Source organism: Taurulus bubalis, assembly GCF_910589615.1.
Source record: "Taurulus bubalis genome assembly, chromosome: 6".
Taxonomy (NCBI): Eukaryota; Metazoa; Chordata; class Actinopteri; order Perciformes; family Cottidae; genus Taurulus; species Taurulus bubalis.
The window spans coordinates 26,828,865-26,845,881 of NC_136594.1; the positions used below are offsets into that span (position 1 = coordinate 26,828,865).

The 17,017-nt window shown below is 43.0% G+C and overlaps 1 protein-coding gene across 1 annotated transcript in view; it reads left to right on the forward strand.

Annotated features, from left to right (window-relative positions):
- Positions 1 to 17,017, forward strand: part of sorcs1 (sortilin-related VPS10 domain containing receptor 1) — a gene marked incomplete at its 3' end in the record, with an annotated part of 151,907 nt that overhangs the window by 108,893 nt on the left and 25,997 nt on the right. The window contains exons 5-11 of the mRNA XM_079220231.1: positions 1,383 to 1,456; positions 5,257 to 5,321; positions 7,336 to 7,454; positions 7,645 to 7,734; positions 10,425 to 10,604; positions 15,424 to 15,570; positions 16,432 to 16,534. Coding sequence (XP_079076357.1) covers positions 1,383 to 1,456; positions 5,257 to 5,321; positions 7,336 to 7,454; positions 7,645 to 7,734; positions 10,425 to 10,604; positions 15,424 to 15,570; positions 16,432 to 16,534 — 778 coding nt within the window. The remainder of the gene's footprint in view (positions 1 to 1,382; positions 1,457 to 5,256; positions 5,322 to 7,335; positions 7,455 to 7,644; positions 7,735 to 10,424; positions 10,605 to 15,423; positions 15,571 to 16,431; positions 16,535 to 17,017) is intronic.

Consider the following 17,017-nt stretch of genomic DNA (forward strand, 5'->3'; position numbering starts at 1 on the left):
GCCCCTCAGAAATAAATTCTGTGTACTTGTTTGAGAGGCAAAGTAAACATGAATTCTGCTGATTCATTTCCACTGTCTGATCTAAATTGTCTTCTCTCCTGGCTTCATGACAAAAACAGATTCCAGGATTATCTTAAAGTTTCTTTAATAAAAATAAAGTAAAAAAAGGTGGGGGATAATAGGGGGTATAACTTTTTCTGAATTGCTTTTTTATTAATCATTTGAAAACAGATTATTGGCAGGATACTTTGTTATAATACTCGCTCTGTCCTCGAGGCTGAAGCACCTCCACCCCGTGATCCCAACAGGACCTGAAACATGAATGTGTTCCTCCAGGTGAGCTGTAATTACTCACCTGGGGAGGACGTGGAACATGTAGTCCTATTTAGAACATGAGGTAATATTATCATTATTACTATTTAGTTTGAGTTTTTTCTGCCAAAGCTCTCAGAACTTGAAGGATCAGAACAATCAAATAGAAATTGAAAGTTTGGAGTTTGTTGTGGCGCTCATAGCTTTTTAAAATGATATTTAAAGCTTATTTATTCTTTTAGTATTATTTTTGGCAGTTTGGAACATGAATCAATGGGGAAAATATTTCAAACTAAATATTAAACGTATATTTCTTTGTGATTTAGGTGAACCAACCGTTAAATATTGACTTGATTATATGTATTAAATGATATTGAATAGTGAAATATTTCCACTGAAAACAGCACGTCTGAAATGGCCATGAACCGGTGAAGGTTCTTATTTGAATGGACAACAGTTCCATCCCACAGAGTCTCCTCCTCCCTCTCTGTCTGGTAATAATGTGAGCGATGCAGTGATTTACTGACTGGGGAACAATGGCTGCATAGAGACCTCCCACCGGGCCGGGCGGCTCTCGCCTCATCTTCCCTCCCGCTCACAGGTGTGGAGCAGGAACACCGGCGGCCTGCACATCTTCCTTTGTGGTCCCGTTGTTAGCGCGGCGGCCATTGTGTGTGTCTGCGTGTGTCGCAGTAGTCTGGTTTCTGCAGTAATAGGAAGTCGTGTTGGACGGCAGACAATCCTCTCTCCCTAAATGTCCTTAAGCCATTATTCCTCTGCAGCGGTTGAGTCTTATGTAAATTATAATCTAATTTAGTGGATTCAAATAAAGACCTACTTACAGTGTGTGTGTGTGTGTGTGTGTGTGTGTGTGTGTGTGTGTGTGAGAGAGTCTCCCACGCGTTACACAGCAGCTGTTAAAAGGATCACTGAGGTACTGACTAAATCAAAGTGTGAAAACAAAGCAAGTGTGTAAACGCTCAGCAGTAGATAATGGGACGGCTCGCGTGGCGGGACATCTGATTGGCTGTTGGGACGCTACGTGAACGCGCTGGTTGTTCTCGTTACAGCTCTACAGCTCGGTGGAGTTCGGCAGAAGGTGGCAAGTGGTGCACGAGCGAGTGGCCCCCAACCGCTTCTACTGGTGAGTACAGACTGATGACAAGTTGTAGGCAATATGAAAATGTGAAACTAAAATGATTCACGATTCAGCACCGGTTGTGTTCTATGCAGGTCAGGGCTAATGGGGAAAAAAGATCTCACTTGCATCCCTTAATGGTTATTTTCTATAAATGGCCATAATATTGACATATTCCAGACTCACAGATGTGTGTGTGTGTGTGTACACACACACACACACACATCTGGGCCCTGATGATGCACATCTGGGGGAGTCACTCAGTCCAAATGTCACTATGGTAATTGATAACAGCTGCATAGTTACCCATACATAATACATATGACAACAAACATTGCAGTTTCCATAAACAACAAGGCATTAATCATGCCACTTTAATTCTGATTTGGATTTCCAGGTGAAGTTACAGGATTCATCCAACTCTGGAAAACGATTGAATGTGTTCAGGTTGTCACGAGAATAATGTTATAGCGATGTTCATAATACATAAAAATGTATTTTAAATAATTTATCTCTACCTTAGTTTATGGTCTGTTTAGTCTCTTTTTTGATAAATTAATTCAACTTAAAATCTAGAACTGGTACAAATGAAATTATTTGTACAAATGGATTATTTCCACAATATTAATATGTGCATAATTAACACATTAACACGTTTAATGTTGGTAATATCACAGCCATTGTGAAGCCCCTAGAATCAGAACCAATCTGACAATATGAAGTCGTTAATTCTTGAACAAACTGCGTATATTCATGCAGTTGAAGACACTGATATTACGAAACAATAATTGCGTGAGAAGTTATCAGAAAGACGTTGAGCTCATCACATGAAGAGCACTTTGACTCTGTGAGCGTCCTGGGCCGCCTGCGTCACGGCGCCTCACAGAGAGGAGCAGGCGAGCCAGAGAGGGTTTTACATGTTCATTATTCATGTGCTCTGACATGCTTGATCTTCCTCTGTGGCAGACGCTGCATCGTGTGACCGGCAGTGTTCAGCTGTGGAGGAAGGCTCTAAAATCACTTTTGGACTCAATCGGAGTTTTCCTTTGAGTTGAAATAAAAGTATATGAATGATTGAAATAATCTGATGTTTCCTCTCAGCAAAGGCCTTCAAAGGCAAGTTGTGATAGTTTGTGTCTTTATGGAATTGTTGCCCGCTTCACAGCACGCATTACAATGTGCCTCGTAGCCACGTCGTATCCAGATATATGATTGTACTGATAACGTGTCTCCAGTGCCAATATTGTATAGATATATGATTTATACTGATAACGTGTCTCCAGTGACAATATTGGTATCGGACTGAGATCCGATCGTTCTGCTCAATCGACATCACATCCTCTTCTCATTTTTGCCACGAGGATTAAAAACGCAGGTGTATTTTTTTACAATTTGTATTTTGTATTTACGGAAGTGGTTTGGACGACTGGATTGCAATGTGTCTCTTTTGGCTGCATTCATAATTAATGTGGTTAAGAACCATTCTGATCAGCCAAAACTGCAATTTTTTTTGGGGAGCTATATATTAATTAATTAACCTTTTAAGCCCCATGGCATCATGTCTAAAATTCAACCTAGATAGGTCCCGTGGGGCTTAAAGGGTCAATTAAAATATAGGAATATTCACCAAGGTCAAACGCATCAATCTGATGCACGTTTAAAACAAAATTAAGAGGCTTGATAAACTACTTCAGTAAACAATTTCATCATAAACACATTGTTAGATATAGAGATATGAATGGTGATGACCCGGCTACAAAAACATGTTCAATGAGACAGGGTCTGTGTTTGAGGTTTACCGGCATCGCTGCAGACTCCTTAGTCGTGCCGGAAGCCCCGTTCCTCCCTGCAGGGTGAGAGGGCAGGTCTGTGGCCCCGGGTTGCAGTGAGATCCAGGCAGGGGTGGCCCCTAGCCACCTTCACCCCGGGCCTTTTCAAGCCCACCCACTAGAGGCAACACACTTAACCCCAAGACGAGTGTATATGGATGTGTGTTGATGGGTCATTTTGACCCCAAGACGACGGGAGCGGTTAACAAGGGCCCGGCAGGACCGGGGAGAAGGTCCGCCCACACGGCGCGCCCGTCCCTGACCCGGCGAGTTGAATCCCCCCGGGCTCTCTGTCGAGAGCAGATGGGCACCACCAGTTATATAAAGTATATCTCTCTTCCACTTTGGACAGCAGCCACAAGGTTCAGGAAAGTTTCTCACTGGCTGCCGCTGCAGGGCCCACGAGCAGCGGCGTGGCGGCTCCGCTAGTCCATGTGGACTCGTCCTTGGGCGAGACACTTAACCCCAGATTGCTCCTGCAGGCGGTGCCTGCGGGGTGTGAATAGTTAGAGTCCTGATGGGCAGGTGGCACCTTGCATGGCAGCCCCTGTCATCCGTGTATGAATGCATGCGAGTGATGTCATGTAGTGTTAAAGCGCTTTGAGTGGTCGGATGACTAGAAAAGAGAAATAAAAGTACAGTCCATTTAGCATTCACCAATTGTTAGAAGCCAACATTGCGATTAATATTCAATTAACTGTGCCGCCCCACTGCTCTACATGGTCTGGTCCCCATCGGGTCACAGGTGCTGAGCTCAGCGGCTCTGGCATGTCTGACCTCCGCACAGTAACTAACTGTAACAAAAAGCTTTCCCCTCCACAAACTGTCAGGGTAGTAACAAGCTGGGCAGCCAGGAGTGAAGGGAGCCTGGAGGGCTGATGCTGCAGAAGCTGTCAGAGTTCTATTTCGGGACGCTCTCCGTGCCGTAGGCGCGGCGGTAAGCCCCGGTAATGAGGATGCAGAGGGAGCTCATGTCAGCTGTGCATGTGGCCACCGAACACGGGGAGGAGACTGAGAGCAGCCGGCTCGTCGAGTCGACGTGGCCGGTGCTCGGGCGCACGGCGCAGGTCGGTGCAGACTCCGACAAACGGCACTCTGGATCCCAGCTGTAATCTCTTTGTGAGCTTAGCCGGGAAGTGTTTTGCATCACAAATCTCTGCAAAAACATCTGGAGCCGCCTGAATGTGATTTTTATATATTTTTGGAGCGTCCTCAGAGAGCACCCGGCTGTCCGCAACGGAGAAGCTGAGCTGTGGTGAAGACGTGCGAGTTTAAACCAAACTACCCAGCTGCACTAACTAGAAGAGTTTCTCTCTCCCTGCTTCACAATGTTCTTGGGTACCTGCATAGATTATTCAGTGAAAATGGAAAAGAGGGTTTTGGAATGAGAAGACCATCCTGTTCACAGCTGTGTTTCATCGGTGAAATCACCAATACTTCCATTCCCATTGTGTCTGCTGTGGTGGTCTCCCACAGCGCCCTCACACAGACACACTTTTATCTCTCTCTATTCATGTGTGTGCTACCTGTGGACACGTTCTCTCTGTTTCTCCCCCACACCATGTGTGTGCTGTTTTTGCTTCTCCTGTGATCCCCCAGTCTTTTTAATACATATTTAACGTTTAATGATTATATGCTATTCCATCTGCGGACATCCTTACTGTAGAGAGGAAATCAATGGCTTTTCCTCTCCTAATGATGCCAGGAAACTTCTCCACATCCGGGGGCCCGACACATTGAGATCACACAGCAAACCCAAGGTCCTTTTCCCTCACACTTTAGACTGTCATACATAATGAAGACAAAGGCACGGCAATCTCTGCATCCATCTCCTGCTGATGTTTACCACGAGTCGTAGCACATGACTCAACCTCTCTCTAGTTATATGCAACCTGTCAGGCCGGGCCGTAGGTGGCGGCTGCCCGAAGGCTAAACACCAATGGGGATGTTCCTGAAACACATTTGTCTGCCTTTCAGGTCCAAAATGGGTTTGGACAAAGAGCCGGGCTTAATTCACCTGGAAACCATCATCTCTGAAGGACGTGAGTAATTTAATTCTGTGTTTTCAGCGCTCCGTTTTGTCCTGTCTCTGTACTGTATGAGCATTGTGTTTAAGTAGACAGGGATTGGTGCTTGTGTGGACAATTCTGCTGAAGGCTAGGGAGAGGGCCAGCAGAGATGGCCCAGGCTCGGGACAGACGACGACAATGGAGTGAAAAGTAATGCATATATTACTACGCTTTTAAAAGCAAATGATTTAGCTGAGTGGAGAAATATCACTCATCCCCCTGAATGACAATGAACACTGGGGTATTATGGGTAGGTATATATTTGATTTGATTTGCTTACTTAGTCTGGTATCAGAATCCTTCAGTAAAGTCCATTTCTTTGTTTATTTACCCCATTATTCCTTCATTTCATTATCTATTTGACATTATCTGTCAACCCAATTTGAAAGTTAAACAAATCATGTATTAGCTATAAATATGATGAGCTTCAAACTGTCATGAAGGGGAATCTCCACGCTCCCTGTTCTCTGAGTATGACTACACTCTCAGCTGGATGAGGCACAGAGAATAAATACGCTTCAGGACTAACCTCCCCATCCCCATGCCAAACAGAAAGTCATAACTTTTCGCAAACATGGTTTCATATCCGCATCTTTCAGAAGCAGCAGCCTAAACCTAGGGAGAGAAGTAAAACTCTCAAGCTTCTTTGGTGCCCTTTCTTTTATTTTCTAGACATCTTCTCGTGTTCAACTTTAATGTTCATGAGCTGCTTGGTTTTTGCAACAGTCCCTTAAAAAATATACAACAATTCACAGTCAAATGAAGACGCCTAGCGTTCTCTAGACATTTGATCCACATGGTAACCTTTATGTTGTTAACGTCCGTATAGTCATATCAAATCTCTTAGTTTGAGCATTAAGAGTAAATGTTTGTCCAGGTTGTCGGGCAGAAGAGGGTCAGAACGAAGCGAGTTCAACTCGCAGCAGTGGACGTGTAAAGGGGCCGGACACAATGTCCCCTGATGATGTTAACATGTTAACAGAAGGCATGTGTTAATGCCGTGTGCACTTTGGAGTCTCTTATCATATTATTTTATGAATATAAGCCTCTATTGCATCTGCATTTCTTTTTCCTTCTCAATACTTGTAGTCTAACTCAGTGATTTTCAACCAGTGTGCCGTGAGAGATCGTCAGGTGTGTCGAGGGAAAATGTCCAATTTCACTTAATCGGTCCAAAACAATATTTTTTAATTGCCGCAAATAATTTCCCATTGTTGAGCCTCTGAGCCTGCAATATAGTGGCTGGCCGAGTAATGAAATACTCTTCCATGCCAGTAGGTAGCGCACTAACTACCTAGCATATATGCTGTTTATGCTAGGTAGTTAGTTATGCTACAATGTAACTTTGTAACTTTGGTTGTTGGTGTGCTGCGGGATTTTTTTATTGTAGAAAATGTGGGTGCTCCTATGCGAGGGCTCTGATTAATAAAAGCCTTCTGTTATCGTCATTTGACAGACTAAAATTATGTTCTGTCGCGTTACTCGATACCCATTCATCAGTAATATAGGTATAAGTCTTTTTAAATGCATGTGCCCACCACCCCTTCACATGCCCTGAAATACTTTTCCTAAAGTATCCACCACCCTCCCGTCAGAGCGCTCTTTGAGGCCAAACAATAAAGAAAAGCCAATCACACAAACACACACAACAAACATCAGCGGTGTCAGATATCGCAGTCACACAGCCAGAGACTATTGATCATGTGCTCGTGAAACGAAGCTGACATATATTTGGCAGAGGCTAACATGCGGGGACGGGCTCTCTGCCGGCGCCGCGATTGAAGGCAAAGAAAGCAATCGGCCTCCGTGGTTGTCTGCCTGCCCCTCCGCCTGGGACCACTTTATTGACACGAGTAATGCAGGAAGCCAAAGAAGGCCGCTTGGCTCTGGATGAAGGCTGCCTTTTCTTCATTGGCTAACACGGCCGCTGATGCCATGACTTGACGTGTGTGTGTGTGTGTGTGTGTGTCTTTGTGCGTGGGAGCAGAGGCGCTGTACGTCACCTGCAAGCTGCAGAACTGCACCGATGCCAACAAGGGCAAACCGTTCCCCGGCTACATTGACCCCAATTCTCTGGTGGTGCAAGATGAGTATGTCTTTGTCCAGGTAGGTAATGGTCCAGTTTGCTCAGTGAAAAACATTGGAGCTGTGTATGAGGCAGAAAGCGAGGGATTTTGTGGGAAATTTGTCACGGTCATTCTCAGAGAGGTGCCATTAGCGCCGCTATGTGTGTGTTGGTTGTTTTTATTTTACGTGTCTCCAAAATGTTTTCACCCAATGATTTTATCACCTTAAGGTGTCAGCCGGAGGGAGGCCGATCTACTATGTGTCTGCTAAAAGGGATGTCTTCACGCCGATGAAGCTGCCCAAGTACACACTGCCCAAGGTAACACATATAGCGCCTGATTCAAATGAAATGATGACAGATACGCACCAGATCTTGATGATTTACCACCTGCTTCGCTATGTATATGTATGTGTGTGTATGTATGTGTGTATGTGTGTATATGTATGTGTGTGTGTATGTATGTGTGTGTATGTGTGTACATGTATGTGTGTGTATGTATGTGTGTATGTGTGTATATGTATGTGTGTGTATGTATGTGTGTGTATGTATGTGTGTGTGTGTGTATGTGTGTATATGTATGTATGTGTGTATATGTATGTGTGTATGTATATGTATGTATGTATATGTATGTGTGTGTATGTATGTGTGTATGTGTGTATATGTATGTGTGTGTATGTATGTGTGCGTATGTATGTGTGTGTGTGTGTATGTGTGTATATGTATGTATGTGTGTATATGTATGTGTGTATGTATATGTATGTATGTATATGTATGTGTGTGTATGTATGTGTGTGTATGTATGTATGTATGTGTATGTATGTGTGTATGTATGTATGTATGTATATGTATGTGTGTGTATGTATATGTGTGTATGTATATGTATGTGTGTATATGTATGTGTGTGTATGTATGTGTGTGTATGTATGTATGTGTGTATATGTATGTGTGTATATGTATGTGTGTATGTATGTGTGTATATGTATGTGTGTGTATGTATATGTGTGTATGTATATGTATGTGTGTATATGTATGTGTGTGTATGTATGTGTGTGTATGTATGTATGTGTGTATATGTATGTGTGTATATGTATGTGTGTATGTATGTGTGTATATGTATGTGTGTATGTGTGTATATGTATGTGTGTATGTATGTATGTATATGTATGTGTGTGTATGTATATGTGTGTGTATGTATATGTATGTGGGTATATGTATGTGTGTGTATGTATGTATGTATGCATGTATATATATATATATATATATATATATATATATATATATATATATATATATATATATATATATATATATATGTATGTGCACATGCGTGTATGTGCATATATGTGTGTGAATGTATATATGAGAATGTGTATGTGCGTATATACATATGTATGTGTATATGCGGGTATACACCTATGTATTGCAATTGTTCCTTTATTTGTATGATTATGTGCATTTGTTTCTTTATATACATGTATTGTGCACATCTTTTCTTTATATGCATATCTAAAAAATCAAAAAAGATTTGATCATAAGAACAAAGAAACCTGCTTCGGATGTCACCAGCCCATTGAATGGGAGTTATGATGACGGGAGCAATGGAGGAAGTTCAGACTTTCAAAGAGGTTGTTAGATGGACGGTTCAAACAAACACAGGACTTTCACCCAGCTGTTTGTGTCCCATGTGGAACCAAAAGTCAAAGTTATGTTATGTAACAGAGGAAGCCAAACCAAACACGTACTTTTCCTGAGTCTAACCAAGTAGTTTTGTTGACTAAACCTAAAGTTGTGTTCTTTCAATTCCCTGTCTGAAGCATTCACATCTTCAATCGGCTGACAACATTCTAAATGTGTGATTAAAAAGTATTGAATTGATCCTTGGTAAAAGTTCATGTGTTATCATACCACCAATAATATATGAGACAAATCTTCAGATTGAGTTGCCAGTGCTGCAGTTTGTGGTGTTGTACTTTTCTGCATGTGAAAGCACATAATATGCATTCAGCATATTGTGGGCTCGAGATGCAGGAAGGCGCTATTCCATCGCTGGCTCCGCGTGACACTCTCTCTTTGTTATTTATGGGCAAATCAAGGCCAAAAGTAACTCGCAGTGTTTTTCACAATTGTTATTCCGTGCTGCTCCGTCTGCGCATGGCCTCGCTTGTCACATCCCCATTGACAATTAGACATGTTTTATTCAATCAAGCCCTGGGCGCCCCGGTTGCTGTCGGCTCATTGCAAGGTGTTATTGGCACAGCCAGAGGTAGATGAAGCACACAGCCAAGCGGCATGTCTTCAACTGCATAATCTCCGCCCAATAAGCCTGACGTAGAGCTACTGATTGGATCCTTATTCTTATTAAAATAGATGAATACAGAGGATGTAACAGTTATTATTAGTATTGAATATGATTAAACCCAGCAAGAGTGTAAAAACACAAACGTTGTGTGTTTCTCATTGAGACATGATGTTGAAAGGAGCCATTTCAAAACGTTATACTACAAAATGAATTGTATCCAGGATAACTGCTTATTTACTTTACAAATAAATACCAATAATACATTTATAAACGTTTTTTGTTTCCCTTTTACAGAAAATAAGGAATTATATATTGGAAATGATAGGCACACAATACATTCCAAAAAAATAATAAATAATTAATAAAGAATACAGTCTATAGACCAATCTGACTTCTAGATGACAGTACAGCCCTCAGTGTTCAGATTAGTTCCATGGAATCAATAAAGTTACTTATTCATAAGCCAAATCCCCCAGCCGGACCCACACACTTTGACCTCTGTGCTAATGCAGAGACTTCTAAGGCGAAAACTGTGGCTGCCAAAAGGCGGCAGTATGTTTGGATCAACAGACGAGTTATGGAGACAAAAGTCACAAAGTCTGCATCGCAAATCAAAAACACATTAGGGAACGTTAAGAAGAAATATGAATGTCTGTTACTGAGTTATGTATTATGTATCACACTGGTGTTAACTGTGCCTCTCTGTCAGGATCTGCATGTGATCAGCACGGATGAGAACCGGGTGGTTGCAGCGGTGCAGGAGTGGAACCAGAACGAAACCTACAACCTGTACGTGTCGGACACGTCGGGGGTCTACTACACCCTGGCTCTGGAGAACGTGGTCAGCAGCATGGGCCCCGAGGGCAACGTCATGGTCGACCTCTACGAGGTAAACATCCTTCTTTCTTTCCTTCCTTCCTTCCTTCCTTCCTTTCTTTCTTCCTCCACTTATCCGCAGCGGGGGCAGCAGGCTAAGCAGGGTATTCCACATGTCGCTCGCTACATTTCTCAGCTCTTCTTCGGGGACCCAGAGATGAGATATTTAATCCCTCCAGCGTGTTCTGGGTCTACAACGGGGCCTCGTACCAGTTGGACGTGCCTCTAAAGGGAGGCGTCCAGGAGGCATCCCGATCAGATGTCTGCACCACCTCAGCTGACCTCTTTTCGAGGTGAAGGAGCCGCCGCGCTCCTCACCCTGTCCGAGCTGAGCACTTGCCACCGTACGATGGAAGCTCACTTAGGCCGCTAGTATCTGTGATCTGATGCTTTTGGTCACTACCCGAAGTTCATGACCAAAGGTGAGGGTCGGAACGTGAAGGCAAGAGCTTTGGCTTCCTGCTCAGCATCTCACACACACGTCTTACCCTCACTGGGGAACAAGACCTCCGAGTCTGAGGCCGTGGTTCTCTGCCGGAAATCGGTTGATTTGGATTGGGCCATCCGGGACGGGATTGGGTCACTGCCCTAAGCCAGTATCACAAGGTCTTGTTCATGAGGGAGACGTTGACAGGACATGATACAATTTGCGCGTCAAGTATTGTGCGGTGTTGGAACTCGAATGACTTCAGTTGAATTAAAATGGCTTCAATGGCACGATGAAAAAAAAATATATATATATAAGAATCTATCAAATTAACTGAAACATAAAGTCCTAAATGTCCGGCATCAATAGGTGATAGTAGCTGTGCTGTACTCTGGTGTCATGTGGTTGAGTCTCCATGCTGGTGCGTGGTCTTCCTGAGGCCCTGGTGTGTTGGTGGAGCAGGTTTGTGAGCTGCTGGTCTGCTCATCTCTCTTGGTAATGATATGAGTCACTGTGTCTTCGATGTGAACGACATGTAATTGCTATTCATTTTTCATGACCCTACATGCATTATTTGTAGTTTTCTTCTTGACATGTAGGAGCATCTTACAGAACTCTGCATGCAGGTTCTCAAAGGGGTGTTTATCCCATTGAGGATCATCTTGTTCTCTAGGTAGACCCAACAGCGCGCGGCCATAAAGTGCAATTGGGTCAATGAGTTTTATCCAAATTCTAAGTGGTATTTCAGTTTGGATAAATGTATTTAATGGTACATTGAGTTTTCTCTCTCAGCTAATGAAATGCCTCATTAAAGGGTCTCGTTGAACTTATTTCTAAACCTAGAGGTTATAGTAGTGTGTGCAGTACTCTGGTGGAACATCCTGGGATTTGGATCCTAATTTGGAAACCATTATTTTGGTCTTTTTGGGGTAGTTTTTGGGGTACTGCTCCAGCAGGTCCAGGCTCTGCTATGGGGGGCAGCAGGAGGATTTTTGTCGCTATGTCACTTTCAATAACTTTGTAGAACAGTCCTGTATGCCAAATATAAAATGATCAATCAGGGTTATGGATGGTGTAAATATGATCAGTTCAATCAGGAGAGACTTCATTCGAATTTAACAATAATGTATTACAATTGCATAACATTTGAATAGTGCAAAGTCTTTGGCGATTGGACTGCATCTTGCAGTAGGAGAATAGAGCAGCAGTGATGCTGAGGTCAGATGAGGCAGCGTCCCCCTGGAGTCCAGCCACTGCTGGTGGTGGGGGTGAGGATGGGAGTCGCTGCAATCCGATGATGAAAGAGGAGCAGGACTGAATGCTGACTGGAGGTGCCCGGGGTGGAGGAGGGTCACATCCGATTTGTGCTGGAATGACAACTGGCAGCAGCAGAGAGGAGAACATTTTTAAAGTCCGACAGCAACGATGTGATTGGCTTAAGGAAACTGTGCAGAAGCTGGTTGGTTAACTTAAAGTCAACATCCACAATCAGCTGATAGAGTAATAACTACAGACTGAGAGATTATGAATGAAAAGGAGTGAAAAGAGTCTTTTTGACTGAACTTCCACTGAAGCTTCATTTGTGTGAATGTTTTGAATAAATCAAATTTGCCTCCTGCTGTAGACATTGTGGTTGCTGAGGATACTTTGTTTGAGCGTTTTGTTCATGATGCCGTCAGAACCACATGCTTTTTACATTAGAGGGCCTGTGGTTGTGTAAGGAGCTCTTGCTCAGTAATTGGGAAGTCAAATGGATTTGTGTTGTCTTCTATAGGCAGTTTACAACTTCTCCTGAATGTATTGCTCTGTGTTTGGATTGAGTTAAACAGGAAGTAAAATGTTTTAAACTGAGTCATCCATAAGTCACTGTTTTGTGTGGCTAATTGCTCATGTCAGGATTCATCCCGACATGAGGAATTAGCTTTCCCCTAGCATTTCTACAGTCTGCATTAAATCAGTTGTTTTTCATTCGTGGTATATTTATGGTTATGTTCAGTTTTGCAGTTTGTATGATTATATTGTTAATGTCAAGTACTGCTAGATTGATTACTTCTTCATTGTGAGTCGTGTTTGGGTTTGGATTTTAAAGTTATGGATTGTTATGATCCCATCTGTATGCATTTTTTTATGTTGTACAGCTTACTAGGTTGTGTGTAATATTTGTCTGATCTTTGGATAAACAGGGTAATTTGGCTGTGATCCAACAGTGGGTTCAGTGTCTGTTGTCATATAATCTACGGTGCTGTGGCCAAGAGGTGAGCAGTAGGTGAAGCTGTGGGTGACAGTATCTGCTTTACACCTCGTCTCCTGCAGAATGAGGTCGACATCGATCTGCACAGCCCCTAAAATGTGGCCGTAGTTCTCCTTCATGTGTTCATGTGTTCATATATTCAATGAATCAATAATAGACCTATTGATCTCACATAGCAAATAAAACGGCACAGCCTGGGTTTACAAGAGCATATAAGTCAATGTTACTTGTTTAAAACACAATTCAACCATAAATATGAACACATATTAACATAACCTTGAAGTATGAATGAGAGAGAAGTTAGGGCATTTTGAGTCTCAGCAGATCTAATACTACGGGTCACACAATGTGTACTTGACTTTTGAGTGGCTAAAAGGGCTGTCAGTCACATTTGGGTGTCTTTATCGGCTCCAATAGGATCGCCTGATTAAAAGGAGGGGTTTTAGACTAAAATCTGACCCAGAATGGCAGAGATAGGGACCGAAGAATGAAAAGAAAAGTCTGCCAATAGATTGAGGGCATAAAAAGAATAATTTTGGTTGCTTTAGTATATCCCTGCTTTATGTGGATGTATTGAAAACCATTCGTGATATAAAAAGAAAGAAATAGCGTGTTCCATGAGAAAATGTTAATATCACAGACAAATCATAGATTTTGGAGATTTGCCTAAACTTCTATACTAAAATAATATCACTTTCAGTTAATCAAAGTTAAACTTTGCAGAGAGGCTGTTAACATATTGTGCTATTTTATATTAGTAAAAAAAGCTTTCATACGCGTCATTTGAAAGAGGACTTTTTTTCTTTTCAATATTTCAACTTTTTTTGTTCCCCTGTGTTCTATCATCAACCAATAAACCAGAAACACATGTACCGCTATACACACCTCTTAACTAATCTCAGTGTTTTCTGTATATTAAACCTTTTGAAATTATTTGAATAGCCCTTGTGGTTGAGGAGATAATCTGGATCTAGTATGGGTATGCAAACCATTCTCAATTTTTGAGGAAACACAGCTGAGATTAAAGAAGTTGTTAGTTTTGAATTAAAGAGCCTGAAGCTTGAAGATTCTCACTCATTTGTTCAGAGTCCACTCTTCCTCTGAGGGCCTCTGTGTAGCTGCGTGGGCCGGTCTGGACCAGTGGGCTTCTTCTTTGGTTGACTTTGTTTAGTTTTCCATCGGTATGCCGCACACGAGGCCCACCCCCTACCCCACTCCACCCCCACGTCTGCAGCATTAATTTTGGCCATTTTCTTCTTTTTAAGTAACAGTATCAAATAAAGGGCTGCTTGATGAGAGCTCAGCCCACAAGTTTATTATGAACACTGATCAATATTTTAGAGCTGGGAGGCAGAGATGATGTTTTGTCATTTTGGAAACAGCCCGTGCTGCTGTAGGCCAACAGTCTTCAGAGCACATTGTGTGAATACGAAGCAGCTTCAAAGTGCTGACATCAACAAAGGCAGGAGGGGATTGTGCCAGGGATATAGATTTTTGGGAGGCTGAGATTATTTCTTCCTTTGATGAATAACTGCAGATATTACTTTGCAAAATGCACCTAATCCAAAAAGAAAAAGATGTGTGCTCGGGGCTAATGTTGAGGCTCCGGTGTATCCATGTATGTACAACTCTTAAAGCCATAGCAGCACCAAACATCTGCCAGAACAATGAATGTGAATCAGATAATGAAGCTGTAGGTGTCTTGCTGTGGCCTCGGTGGTATAATGAAATCTGCTGTCTTGATTGGGGTCGCCACCCAAAACGCAGGATATGCTAAATCTCTCCTCCAAGGGAGACTGAAGTATCTGTCAATTACTAAAGCGACTGACACGGACTCAGTTCAGTATCCCTGAGACATTCCTGGGGGCCTCCGACAAGGAGTCAGATTCATTTAAGGCACATATTGATGACTCAAAAGCCCCCAGACAGTCAATCATTTCCCACTCAGTGTTTGGGTTAGTTGGGAATACAGAAGAGGTAAGCGTACGTGTCTGCATCGACCCCGGGGCTCGTGTTTTGCTTTGCAGTCTCGGCATACATTTTCTGCGACGTGACACGGAAATATGGAAATACGACGGTGACATCTTTTGGGCATGTGAAGTGTGCATCTGTTTTCATTTGCAGTAGTGAGGTGTTCTCTTTCTGATTCACCAGGTAGCGGGAATAAAGGGGATGTTCCTAGCTAACAAAATGGCGGATAACCAGGTGAAGACGCACATCACCTACAACAGAGGCAGAGACTGGAGTTTACTGCAGGCGCCGAGCAAGGACCTGAGAGGCAACAGCATCCACTGCGTGCTGGTGAGTGTCTGCAAGCGTTGGGCTGCGCTCATACATGGCTTTGAATGTGTGTGTGCGTTCGTCAAAGAGAGGCCTTGACAGGAGTTGACTGATCCCAGCAGCAACGAGAGGCCCAGCTAAGAAAGAGCAGCGCCCGTCAAAGCTGAGTGCTCTGAGGCTGCTGAGCTGAAAGGTCAGCCATTTTGATTCAGTCCAATAAGCTGACCTCCCATTTAAAAAAAAACAAAGACAAAGAGGTGTCAGACAGAAAAGCAGACGTCTCGTTCTTTCCGGGAAGACCTTGAAAGTTGCTTCTCACAGTCTCAAAGGCCAAGGTTTGACAGAGTAAAGAAGCTAACTGCATATCTTTTGACTGCGGATGTGGTGTTTTGCTTCTGCCACCTCCCTCTCCTCTATTCTGTGTGTCTAAGCGAGAAGAAGCCACGGTGACGCTATCGATTTGATGGTTTGTGTCTGCTGCACATCTTCTTGTAACATGACACGAGATGAAAAGTACTCACCTTTTTATTTTTTTTGATAAACCAATTAGTGATTCTGTGGCATGCCTCGCCTTCTATCCATATTATACAGTCATTTGTCAGGAAATGTCAGGTTTTAATAAACCTCCAAACAGCCCGTCACAACATGGCCTGCACTACTGGCATTTTGCTGGGTCGTAATGAGAATTGTGTCGGTAAAGGTTAACCCAATCAAAATTAATGGCGGAAGCAGCCAATGGGGAAATGGTGTTTGTGATCAAACCACTACTTGGGAGGGTTGTGCATCCGAATCGATGCAACAGACGTTTTATCCAGCAGTGTCTTTTGAAGGTCTTCGGCATAATAGTTTTGATAACTGAGTTTGTGATTTTCCTCCCTGCAGCCGTACTGTTCATTACATCTCCATCTCCACGTGTCTGCGAATCCCTACACATCTGGAAACATAGCCAGCAGGGACACAGCGCCGGGGATCATTGTCGCATCAGGTAGGTGAGAGGGAATCCCTCTTGAGTGACGTCTTTCTCTTTTTTCTCGGTTTCCTTTATTGTTTGGAGGGTGTCTTTAGGGGGAGATGGCAGATCAGCAGTATACCAAACATAGGAGTGGTGCACATCGTCTGAAAGCTGGGACCCTGAAGTAGCTGACGTCCATTCCCATGATTTGGGATTTGATTCCCAACTTTTGACATTTGCACTTCTGTTGTGGAAATGGCGCAGAAACTTCCACATTGTCAATATACTTATGGAAGCCATATATAAAATCCTCTGAACGCCCTCAGTCTGGAGCTTGCGGTTGTACAGTTTGTCCTAGAGGTCACAACAGGTCACTTTATTACACAGGTCAAGATTCCAAAAATGGTCAGCAGCTTTAAAAGTGAGCCTCTTGAAGACAGTAATGTCGCAGGATCACCTGCTGACCTGCTGGTCTCTGAGGCACAGGACTGAAACAGACTTGCCATTTAACTATAG